The sequence below is a fragment of the Lepus europaeus genome, chromosome 10 (assembly GCF_033115175.1).
Source record: "Lepus europaeus isolate LE1 chromosome 10, mLepTim1.pri, whole genome shotgun sequence".
NCBI lineage: Eukaryota > Metazoa > Chordata > Mammalia > Lagomorpha > Leporidae > Lepus > Lepus europaeus.
The window spans coordinates 91,470,402-91,483,799 of NC_084836.1; the positions used below are offsets into that span (position 1 = coordinate 91,470,402).

General features: G+C 40.1%; 1 protein-coding gene across 1 annotated transcript in view; it reads right to left on the reverse strand.

The window, feature by feature from the left end:
- The window catches only part of PLCB4 (phospholipase C beta 4), a 270,710-nt gene that overhangs the window by 20,936 nt on the left and 236,376 nt on the right, over positions 1–13,398 (reverse strand). Inside the window, exons 28-29 of the mRNA XM_062202283.1 lie at positions 10,149–10,198; positions 9,987–10,052 (exon numbers count right to left, since the gene is read on the reverse strand). Coding sequence (XP_062058267.1) covers positions 9,987–10,052; positions 10,149–10,198 — 116 coding nt within the window. The remainder of the gene's footprint in view (positions 1–9,986; positions 10,053–10,148; positions 10,199–13,398) is intronic.

A 13,398-nucleotide genomic window follows, 5' to 3' on the forward strand; every position in this document is an offset into this window, starting at 1 on the left:
CCCTCTCTCTCTCTCTCTCTCTCTCTCTTTCTGTTTTTCTACTTTTCCAATAAAAGTAATTAAGTTTTTTTTTGTTAAAATAATTACAGTACTGGAGTGTTTGGTTTGAGTCTCCACTATTCTGCTTCCTGATAATGCTCCTGGGGTACCACAGATGATGGCCTACATGCTTGGATTCCTGCCACCCACACAGGACATCTGGATGGAGTTCTTCGATCCTGGCTTTGGCCTGGCCTATCTGGCTATTGTGGGCATTTGGGAGTGAATAGTGAATGAAAGCTCTCTTTCTTTTCCATATCTCCCTCTCTGTTGAATAAAAACAAATAATTAAAACAAACAAATAAAAAAACTTTCAAATAAAATAGACACTACCATCTTAGTTTTTAAAAATAAATAAAAGTAATTTGACACTCTTGTTTATGGCGTCAGTAATCTCCCTAGGCTCTAGTCATGAGTTGCCAAGGCTATGGAAGCCTTTAGAGTTTGCTGACTTTGATCTTATTCCGATAGGGTCATAGTCAAAGTGGAAGTTCTCTCCTCCATTCAGAGAAAGGTACCTCCTTCTTTGATGGCCCCGTTCTTTCCACTGGGATCTCACTCACAGAGATCTTTCATTTAGGTCTTCTTCTTTTCATTCTTTTCCATGGTATCTTGGCTTTCCATGCCTACAATATTCTCATGGGTTAGCATGAGTTACACAGGAGTCACTGTGTACTTACATCTCATGTGGGATCTGTCCTTAATGTGTTGTCTAATGTGCAGTGATGCTATAACTAGTACTAAAACAGTATTTTTACACTTTGTGTTTCTGTGTGGGTGCAAACTGATGAAATCTTTACTAATTATATACTGAATCGATCTTCTGTATATAAAGATAATTGAAAATGAAAAAAACCCTAGTGTTAATTGGAAATGGCATAGAAAATTAATTAATTTTTAAAAAATATTATGTAGGATCACTGTCTTTAATGTGCTGTACATTGTGATTTAATGCTATAACTAGTACTCCAACAGTATTTTTTTCACTTTGTGTTGCTATATGGGGGCAAACTGTTGAAATCTTTACTTAATATATACTAAACTGATCTTCTGTATATAAAGAGAATTGAAAATGAATCTTGATGTGAATGGAAGGGGAGAGGGAGCGGGAAAGGGGAGGGTTGCGGGTGGGAGGGAAGTTATGGGAGGGGGGAAGCCATTGTAACCCATAAGCTGTACATTGGAAATTTATATTCATTAAATAAAAGTTTAATAAATGATAAATAAATAAATAAATAAATAAAAGTAATACAAATAGTAACAAAACCAGTCCTAAAAATTGTATGTTTCTCTCTGTGCTAAAAACCCCATCCCTGGGTGGTAGGCAGTGATTACTGAACCATTTCAAGATAATGTGGCTCCCAGACAATATTTCTTTATAGGAAAGGAATGAGGATCCCACTGGTAGGCATATGACTCCAGTGAAGTCCCAGCCTCCTGTTCTGTGAAACTGAGGAGGTAGGAAATGCTAAGCCCATTTTATCTATTAAAAACTCCATCACTGATTTTACTCTTTGGGTCTTTAGTTAAAATCAAAAGAAACAATGGAACAATTTTTTTATTCAGGGAAAGAGTACCAAAATTATATGTAGTGACTTAAAGTCCTTAAATAATTGAGACATTTTGGGGGAAAAAAAGTACAGCTTTTTGCAGAACTTGTATGTGGGTTAAACAGCCCCAACCCAAAAACCTGAAATCTAAAATATAAAGTGCTCCAAATCCACACATCTTTGAGCAGTGTCAGGACACCACAGGTGATGCTTTCTGGTAGTCTTTATGTATACAAACTATGTTCATATACAAAATTGTTTAAAATATTGTCTAAAATTACCTTCAGGCTGCATGTATATGCTATTTATGAAACACAAATGAATTTCATATTTAGACTTGAGTCTCATTACCAATATATATATAATTTTGTAGAGGCAAATATTCTGAAATCTAAAAAAGAAAAAATGCAAATCCAAAACATTTCTGGTTGCATCCATTTTGGATAAGGGAAATTACTTCGTATTGAAATTAAGATTGAATTCTGCTTCTTTTGGGGAAAACTGCTGTTCCAACTCACTCTTGTCATTGTGACAGTGGGTGTGCATTACAGTTTGAGTGCATTGTGTCTGCTCAGCATGTGACTCTTATTATAAAAGAAAATGCACTCTGTGCTGGGCTGGTGCTGTGGCACAATGGGTTAAGCTACCGCCTGTGACACCAGCATCCCATATGGGTGCTGGTTTGAGTCCTGGATGCTCTATTTCCAAGCCAGCTCCCTGCTAATGCACCTGAGAAAGTAACAGAAGATGGCTCAAGTCTTTGGGCCCTGAACCCAAATAGGTGACCCAGATGGTGTTCCATGCTCCTGGCTTTGGCTTGGCCCAGCTCCAATTGTTGGGGCCATTTGAGGAGTGAATCAGTGGATGGAAGATCTCTTTCTCCCACTTCACTCCTACCTCCACTCTGGAACTGTCTTTCAAATAAATAAACAAATAAATAAATCTAAAAAAAAATGGATTCTATGAGTAGCTGCTATGTCTTTGCCCCCTCCCACTTCATAATAAAATCTGCCCTTAAGGTTTGTTTGTTTTTAAAGATTCATTTATTTATTTGAAAGAGTTACAGAGAGGCAGAGGCAGAGAGAGAAAGAGAGAAGTCTTTCATCTGCTGGTTCACTCCCCAAATGGCCGCAACAGTTGGAGCTGTGCCAATCTGAAGCCAGGAGCCAGGAGCCAGGAGCCTCCTCAGGGTCTCCCACACGGGTGCAGGGGCCCAACGACTTGGGCCATCTTCTACTGCTTTCCCGGCCATAGCAGACAACTGGATCAGAAGTGCAGCAGCCAGGACCCATATGGGATGCCGGCACCGCAGACAGCAGCTTTTCCTGTTATGCCACAGCAGTATCCCCTGTTCTTAAGGTTTTAGCATGAATTAAAACCGATGGGTTTAACATCAGTCTTGGTGTTATCAGCTTAACTGTGTGCATAGCACAGAATACATTTCTCATTAGTAGCTTTCCTGAAATTCCAAATATTAGTAGGTTTCTCAGACATTTTATATGATTCTGTGCAGGCTGATGCTACAAACTTGCAGCCAAAGGTCTGCATCCAGGCTATAGACACAGATCTCAGCTTTTAATGGTTTGCTTTCTGGTCTACATAGTGTTTCAAGAAGATACTGAATTAGGGTCCAATATTAAAATACCAGGAAATTTGTGTAAGATTTCAGATTTTGTGATTTTCCTTTAGACAACACAGCTGGTTTATACACTATAAGGCACCAACAGTGAGTGCTGAGTCTCACTTGTTCTTTGGACAAGGATGAGGGTGTCCCATTTTTCTGGAGTCTAGATATATCCAACTTTCTGCTGTTCAAATGCTTGGCTCCTGTAGGAATTTGAATTGTTTTACTTCCTCTAACATGTTCCTGGGACTACTTAGCACACATTGTGTTTTAATTTTTTTTTCTCTCTAAGGATGTGGCCACATTGGACAACTGAAAAGTATGGCTGGGAGCCGGAGTTGTGGCAGAGTGGATGAGTCCCAGCTGTCCCACTTCCTAATGGCCAAGGAAAGCATAAGATGGCCCAAGTGCAAGTCCCCTGCCACCCACTGAAGCTCTTGTCTCCTTTTTGGCTCCTGGCTTCAGCCTTGCCCAGTTCTAGCTGTTCTACTTCCTAATGGCCTAGGAAAGCATAAGATGGCCCAAGTGCATGTCCCCTACCACCCACTGAAGCTCTTGTCTCCTTTTTGGCTCTTGGCTTCAGCCTTGCCCAGTTCTAGCTGTTGTTGCCATTTGGGGAGTGAACCATGGATGGAAGAACTCTCTCTCTGTCTCTCCCTCTCTCTCTCTGTAACTTTAACGTTCAAATAAATAAATAAACCTTGAAGAAAAAAGAGAAAGATAAAGAAAAGAATTCTTATTTGTTAAGGAAAGTAATCCTAGTTCTGGACCCCAATGACTCATGTGGGAGGGTGACAGCTCTGTTTTTTTCAGTGTCTCAACTAATGTGCTCTTGGAAACCATTCCCCAAGTTTCCACTTCAAACTGAAAGTAGTTTTAGAAAGTGAGACACAAGTAGAAGTCTGATTGCCTGCTATATTCAGAGAGCTGAAAGCAATTTACTATTACCATTTTCCAAGAAATAAGATATTGTCACAAGTACCTGGATCTCACTGGGGCTCCCATGATCATTACCCCTATCTTTCCTTCCCCATATACTCACAGCGATCACAAATCTATTTCTACATTTCTCTTTTGCAAATGGCAGATTCTCCTAATCAATCATTATTCCTTTTCTGTTCTGTATCAAACTTTCAAACTTGCAAGTAAGCTATCTTTTGGACTATACCTCTTAAAGCACTGAGATTTAGGCTATGGATTCTCTGCTTCCTGTTAGGTCTAGGAAGAAGAATTATTTATTGAGGCTATAATGTAAGAGCTGAGATTTGCCTGCAGTCACCAAACAAGAACTAAGCAGTGATCCCTGCTCTTAGCTACCAAGTGCCAAGGTTGGAGCATGGGCACAGTTGGGAGGGTGCACTCTGGGCTACCTTTCTTCCTTGATAGGTAATTTGATGACCAAGGCATAGGGGTGGCAAAACTACCCATTTAGGTAGCTTCAAAACTGTTACAAGAGAGTTGTAGATATCATTTCACAGAAGGGCTGGGAGAACTTATTCTCATTGTAGCTTGACAAATGGTAAAGCTTTTGTTTCTTAAGGAGGCCTGATCTGCATCTTGCAAGCAATTAGTGGGGTTTCTGGTTTCTGATAATGTGCAGGGAAATAGAAAAGAGTGCTAAATAACGTGCCTCAAGAAACAGTCTCAAAATTTTTTGCAAGCACATGAAAAGAGCTTATTCCAAATGTATTTCCTAGAACTCTCTGCAGGAGATTATAACTAAGTCTTATAAGGGCACAAGACTTTGTGTTTTTATGACACCTAGAGATTTGTGCCCAGTTAGGCTCATGATTGCTCTTAAAAACCTGTAACTGAGACCATCAGGATGATGGTGTGTGGAGCGAAGGAAAACTAACGTGGGAAAATTCACAGGCAGCTGAATGTGGTGGTTGCAGGCTTGAGTCTGACAGAATGAATTTGGTTTAAATCCTGGACCTACCTTCAAAAACTAGGTGACTTAGACCAGTTGAGTTTCTGTTAAGTATAAATTATCTCAGCTGTGAAATCGTTGGTTGACTGAAACAAGGGCCACAGTTTTATCCCTGCCTACTCATATATCCATCCTGCCATGCAATGTGACTTTGTCACCTGTCAAGAAGTACAGTCCTCATCTCTTGAGCCTGTCCCAGACTTATGACTTGCATTAGCCAACAGAATGAGGTGGAAGTGAGTGTGCTGAGTCCAACCTGAAGCCTCATGAAACCTGGCGTGCTCTGTATGGTGTCTTGGCACCTCTGCCATGTGAACAAACCTGGACTAGCCTGCTGGGAGATGAGACCGCATGAAGCAAGAGGAAGTGGGTTAGCACAGGTCTTTCTACGTCACCCGGCTCCCTACCTGCCTACTGCCTGCCAACCTGGGAGAGACAGCAGATGCCTGAGTGAACCTAGCTGAGATCAGAAGAATCACTCAGCTGGACCCAGTCCAAGCTGCCCACAAAATGACAAGACAAATAAATGGCTGTTTTAAGTCAGGACATTTGTATGGTGGTTTGTTACCCAGCAAAAGCTAACTGATACAAGTTCGTTCAGTTATAGACTTGCTTTATATAATTGTCACAAGAATACCTAAGAGTAAGTATTTCAGTAAACATCAATATGTATTAGTATTAACATTTTAAAACAGACCTAGCATTGCAGCATCTTATATCTACGAGCTGAGTTTGAGTTCCAACCGCTCTATTTCCCATCCAGTTTCCTGCAAATGCACCTGGAAAGGCAGAGGAGAATGGTCCAAGTATTTCAGCAGCTGCCACTCATGTGAGAGACCCAGATGGAGTTTCTGGCTCCTGGTTTCAGTCTACCCCAACCCTAGCTGTTGAGGCCACTTGGGGAGTGGAAGCGAATGGAAGACACCCTCCCCCCCGTCTCTCTCTGTCTCTCTCTCTCTCTCCCTGCCTCTTTCCCCTCTGTCTCTCCCTCTGTAACTTTGCCTTTTGAATAAATGAGTGAATAAAAAAATGACATGGGCTGGCATTGCAGTGCAGTGTAAGCCACCACTTGAGACCCAAGTACCAATGTGGAAGATCTGGATGGAGTTCCAGGCTGCTGGTTTCAAACTGGCTCAGACCAAGTTGTTGCAGCCATTTGAGGAGTGAATCAATGGGGGAAGGTTTTCATCTCCCTCCCTCCCTCTGTCACTCTGCCTTTGAAATAAATAAAATAAATTATTTTTTAAAAATACTGACAGAAAAATTAACGTTAGGATAAACAACATCAAATTGAGATTAGGCACCAGGAGTGTCAAATGATAATAGACTGACAGCATCCTACTATCATCCATTGTTTTCATCTTTCAGTTTATAAGATAAGCATGACAGCAGAGGGGGCCTTGGTATATAGGAGGCACATACATATTCATATATATTCTTAATCTTAGATGTTGGCTTAGAAGAAAGAGTGGGAGAAGTAGGGAAATGTAGGTTGAAAAAAATTACAGAATGTCTATGGACAAGAAGGTATAATTAACAGAAAACGATTATTTGCAAAGCCTTTGTATCATTAAAATAGGCACACAAAAAACCCTCCTTCGTAATAAAAGTCGAAATGTGGTAAATTGTAAAAGATATCAGTGTGAGAAGTAGACAAATGGATCTTATAACCAGCATCAACTAGTGGTAATACACTGGGCAAAAGACTCATCTCTCAAAATTTCATTTTATTCATGTCTCATGTGCAGAGAGTATTACTTAGGCTTCAGGGATTCTGTGATAATTTGAGCATGTATATAAACTGTGTGACACAAAAGTATCACTCCAAAAGTGCTAGTTTTATTACTAGTTTTATTTAGGAGATTCTAGAATTCAGATTTCATAAACCATATTGTCAAATCAGCCTGAATCAAAAAGTGAGGCCCTGTGTATTTTTTAAAGATTTATTTATTCTATTTGATAGGCAGAGCTACAGAGAGAGCGAGAGATAACCACAGGGAGAGAGAGAGGTCTTCATCTGCTGGTTCACTCCCAAATAGCCATGATGGCCAGAGCTGGGCCAGTCTGAAGCCAGGAGCCAGGAACTTCTTCTGGGTCTTCCGTGTGGGTGCAGGGGCCCAAGTACTTGCACCATCCTCTGCTGCTTTTCCAGGCCATAGCAAACAGCTGGATGGGAAGTGGAGCAGACAGGACTCAAACCAGCGCCTGTATGGGACACCGGTGTGCAGGCAGTGGCTTTTCCTACTACATCACAGTGCTAGCCCCCGTGTATTAATGTAGGAGATGAGATTCATTCCTAAGCTTGTAATCACACACACGTGACTTAAATTTCCAAGGTGCACGAGGATATGAAGAAAGCAGCAAAATGAATCTGCATGCTTAGAAATGCTTCTGAAAAGCACCAAAGGCAATGGGTGAGTACTACATACTGTATTGCAGCGATTTACCTCTGTTTCTTGACTTCAGGCAAGGAAGGCTAACACTTCTTCCAAAAAAATGCATACTAAAGCTGTTATGAAAGTCCAGACAAATTCAGATGGTACAAGTTAGACACTATTATAATGTGGGGGTGCCAAAGGAATTCTAAGCTGTTTTCTGAAAATAAAGTTGGATTCATCCAGCCTTGTGGGATTTACTGGTCAGTGAAGGACAGGAATGTTTCCTTGTCAACCAGAGAAAAAACTGATAGAATGAAGAACAAGCTATCTGGAAAGCAGGGGGAAAGCTACCAAAACCAATTCTAGACTATCTCACAGAAAACTCTTTCCCCCCTTGACCACCTTTCTGATTATCCAGGTAGACCTACTAATTGACTCAATTCAGTTTAGACTGCTTGTCTCACAGGGTTTAGACAAGGAAAGCCACAAAAACTCTGCTCTGTGTGATGGAAGTTGAATTCTAAAGAACCAAGGCATATCCCTCCTTAGTAATATTCCAGGTAATCTGTGGGTGGACAATGTCCAAAGTAGATGGCGAAATTCCTTAATATCCCATCTGTAGACATTGCATTTGACCCAATAGAGGGAACTCGTTCACTTGGTGAAGCATCCAATATCCTACATAGAATAATGCACTGAGTATGTGTTCTGGACTCAGATGATTTGCTGCTTTCTAACTCTGGGACATTAGTTACTTAACCTTACTAATCCTTAGTGTTCTCATATACAAAATGAGGGCTTCAGGAGGATTTACCTTATATGTTTGAGCATATTAAATGGGACAGTACATGATAAGTGCTCAGCACAGCATCTAGAAATATACCAGGCATGTGAAATTTCTAGCTACTATTATTGTTATTATTATCTGTCAAAATACATTTCCTGGTCATGCCTCATGTAAATACTAAATGAGGCCAAAAAAATTTACATTTCCAAATAAGCCCAAAGGCCATTGAAGTGCCTGCTCAATGAGAGATCCAATTTAAATGCAAGGAAAATCTGTTAGGTAATGCCGTGGCATATGGACACAGCTCCATTCCTAATAATTAGTCCTTTAAGTTGCATTTGCTCCTATTTCCTTTTCTCTCTCTTTTCTGGCACCTTTCCATATTCCAGCTTGTTGCCCATAAACCATACAATTGAAATTCCTAATTTAAGTAGCCCTATCTGCAATAGCTTCATACTTAGAAAAATCTGTGGCAAGTTTCCCTATTGAGCAATGAAAGCAATTCAATTGAAACTCATGAAACTTAGGAACAGCTAGTCTTTGAAGTGATCTCTCTATCAGCAAATCCACTAAGCCAACAGTTTATTACTAGGCCAAGATTAGACCCAACTCATCAAAGAAGCACAACAGCTAGAGTGGTGATGGAAGAGCAGGAAAGGCCATGCTCTCGCTATCTGCATGGCTCAACGGCACATAGCTCCAGTCGAGCTCTGCATGACATGCTTTGGTGTGTGAGGCTTGGGTCAGAGTACAAAGAAGTGAGAATGCACGATTAGTAGAAAAGAACTCAGAGGTCTTTTTAAACTAAGAAAATTTCTCTTTGTCTCGTTGCTCTTTTTAAACTAAGAAAATTTCTCTTTGTCTTGTTGCCCTTCATGGAAGAAGACACACATTATCCTTCCAACAGCAGCAGATGTTGTTCTTTGTTTTAGGGAGGAAAGAGATGCTGCCGCGGTTTTCTCTTTTCTCTTTGAGAGGAAACAGGAAAGAAAAAAAAAATTTTTGAGTGCTTTTCAACCTAGAGGAGAATTCCTGGGGCTACCTCCTGCTGTTCTCTTATATTTGCACCTAACTCTTATAATTTCCCAAAATCACTGTCAAAAATATGTTTCTTATAGGTAAAAAGGAAAAACAAATACATTTCAGAAGTAGGACACTGGAAGAGGTTTACATAATGGAGAAAAAGCGAGCGCTCAGAGCCTGCTATCATCTCCTTCCACATACTGGGTGTGCCTAACTATGTGACAAGAGTCCTAAAGGATTCGAGAACTGAGTGTTAAGATTGGGAGCTACTCTTTAGTAGACAGGCTATCACCCATTATTTTATATAATGTCATTTTATTAGTGGGGGAATTTTTAAATGGGTGAAGTTTGGTAATGCTTTTGAAATAAATGTTGGAAATGGAGACTACAAATCAGTGACAACAATCCCAAACAGACGGCACTTTTCCATGCCATTGCTAACCAGTTAAAATGAAGCTATCACAACCCTGCTGGCTAGTATTAGTGCCTAAGTAGTATTTTCGGTATGAATGAATTATCAGTACAAAACACAAAACAGTAGCTGTAGGTTTTCATCAGAGAAGTTAAAGTAAAAAACAAATAGGCAAAATAACACACACACACACATACACACACATGCACGCACACACTCAGAGGCATACACAAAGCACTGTACCTTTGCATGTTTCTTCTTTAAAGAACTTAGCTCCTTCTGTTGTTTCTTTAAGTGCTTCAAGTAAGCCTTGGGGAAAAAAGATGATCAAAATAAGTTTTCAGTAGTTATAATCGAGACACTTGGTGTTACAGGAGTGTTTGCAAAATGACTGAACAATTTTACCTTCATCTGCTTCAAATCTTCTATTCTCACTTGAGGGATGAGTTCAATACCTAAAAGAATAAGAAGTCACTTGCTAAAAATTAGAGTAACTGTAATATAAAAATCAGTTTTGAAATTTCATCTAGGGGAGATTCAAGATGGCGGAACAGGGAAGGAGCTTACTGCTCTAGTCTAAGGGAAGATAAGATTAAAAGAAGTGGAGAGAGTGTAGTCTCAGGGAAGAGTTAGGGAGAAAATGGCAGAGGAAACTTCATGCAAATTAGAGGGAAAGAGTGGACCTCTGAGGAGGGTGTGGGCATGCACAACTCAGGACCCCAGCAGCTGAGAAGCTCAGCACCAGTTCTGGAGTGAGGTAGGACCAGACTGCAACAGCTCAAGCGACTAGAGATAAAGCTGTAGGAAAAGCTTGGTGTGGGCCTGGGTTGGAGCCTTGTGGGGGGCAGTATACCTGCCAAATTGGAGGAAAAAAAGGGGGGGCACATTTCTCCCTGACCATCCTGTCCCAGCACCCTGTAATAAGTCAAGAGAGGGCAGGTACCATTTTGGACATATGTAATAGCTGCGCCAGCTCATGTTTGTGCGCCCAACAACCAGCCAAGTGGAGACACCTGAGTCTGGCAGGAAGAACTGACAGGAGGCTGAGTGATCATGACTGTGGGAGGCTTGTGTGCCAGGACTGTGAAAACACTGTGGCTGCAGGGGAGGGTTCAGGGTGTGGCTTGGACTTTGGGCAGTCACTGTGGGCAGCTCCACATGCTTGGGGATCCCTGATTCCCTGGTGAAGGCCATTGCTGTGGGATCTGTGCTGACACCAAGGACTGTACAGATCCTTTGTGTAGTTCCTGGGGCAGTGCAGATGAATATTGTACCAACTGGGGCTAGCACCCAGGCACCAGTTTCCTTTGAGGAGAGGGGGTGAACATGAGACTATGTGAACAGAGCAGGATAAACCTCCCTTCTGATTAAAAAAAAAAAAAAAAGAGGAGATTTACCATGCCCAACCTGGTGTCACCTTGGACACTCCCTTCACACTGGAGCACTGAACAGGGCTCCCTGGCCACACCCACCACACGTCTCTGGTTTTTTGAAAAAAATAAACAAAATTGACAAACCATTGGCACAACTAACCAAAAAAAAAAAAAAAAAGGCGGGGGAGAGAAGACCCAAATCATTAAAAGTAGAGATGAAAAAGGAAATGTAACAACAGACACCAGAGATTTAAAAAGAATCATCAGAAACCACTACAAAGAGTTGTATGCCAACAAACCAGGAAACCTAGAGAAAATGGACAGATCCCTGGACACATACAATCTACCTAAAGTGAGTCACGAAGACACAGGAAACCTAAACAGACCAATAACCACGAGAGAAATTGAATCTGTAATAAAGACCCTCCCAATAAAGAAAAGCCAAGGACCAGTTGGCTTCATCACTGAATTCTACCAGACATTTAAAGAAGAACTAACTACAATTCTTCTCAAATCATTCAAAACAATTGAAAGGGAGGGGATCTTCCCAAATGTTTTCTATGAAGCCAAAATTACCTTAATTCCTAAACCCGAAAAAGATGCAACAAAGAGAACTACAGACCAATTTCACTGATGAACATAGATGCAAAAACCCTCAACAAAATTCTAGCCAATTGAATCCAACAACACATCAGAAAGATCATTCATCTGGACCAAGTGAGATTCATCATTGGTATGCAGGGATGGTTCATCATTTGCGAATCAATCAATGTGATATATAATATTAACAAACTGAAGAAAAAACCATGTGATTATCTCAATAGATGCAGAGAAATCACTTGATAAAATACAATACTCTTTATGATTAAAACTATAAGAAAATTGGGTATAAAAGGAACTGTTCTCAACACAATCGAGGCAATTTATGGCAAACTCACAGCCAGTGTCCTATTAAATGGGGAAAAGTTGGAAGCATTCCCACTGAGATCTGGAACCAGACAAGGATGCCCACTCTCACCAATGCTATTCAATATAGTCCTGGAAGTTTTAGCTAGAACTATTAGGCAAGAAAAAGGAATCAAAGAAATATAAATTGGGAAGGAAGAATTCAAACTATCCCTGTTTGTTGATGACATGACTATATATAAATATTGGGGATCCAAGAGACTCCACCTAGAGACAATTGGAACATAGAAGAGTTTGGTAAAGTAGCAAGATATAAAATCAAAACACAAAAAACAACAGCCTTTGCATGCACAGACAATGCCACAGCTGAGAAGGAACTTTTAAGCTCAATCCCATACACAATAGCTACCAAAAAAAATCAAATACCTTGGAATAAATTTAACCATGGAAGTCAAAGATCTCTACAATGAGAATTACAAAACATTAAAGAAAGAAACAGAAGATACAAAAAAGTGGGAAAATTTCCATGTTCATGGATTGGAAGAATAAATATCATCAAAATGTCCATTCTTCCAAAAGCAATTTACAGATTCAATGTAATATCTATCAAAATACTAAACATTCTTCTCAGATCTAGAAAAAATGATGCTGAAACTCAGTGGAACACAAGAGACCTGAATAGCTAAAGCAATTTTATATAACAAAAACAAAGCCAGAAGCATCACAATATCAGATTTCAAGACATACTAGAAAGCAGTTATAATCCAAATAGCCTGGTACTGGTACAAAACAGATGGATAGACCAATGGAACAGAATAGAAACACCAGAAATCAATCCATGCATCTTCAACAAACTTATCTTTGACAAAGGAGCTAAATGTCAATCCCTGGAGCAACGACAGACTCTTCAACAAATGGTGCTGGGAAAACTGGATCTCCACATGCAGAAATATGAAGCAAGATCCCTACCTTATACCTTACACAAAAATTCATTTAAAATGGATTAAAGACCTAAATCTATGACCTGATACCAATCAAACTATTAAAGAACATTGGGAAAACTGAGCAAGACATTGGCAAATGCAAAGAGTTCTTAGAAAAAAACCCAGAGGTATGTACAATCAAAGACAAAATTGACAAATGGGATTACATCAAATTGAGAAGATTCTGTACTGCAAAAGAAGCACTCAGCAAAATGAAGAGGCAATCAACAGAATGGGAGAAATTATTTGCAAACTATACAACTGATAAAGGACTAATAACCAGAATATGTAAAGAGATCAAGAAACTCAACAACAACAATACAAACAACCCAGTTAAGAAATTGGCAAAGGACTTAAACAAGCATTTTTTCAAAGGAAGAAATCCAATTGGCT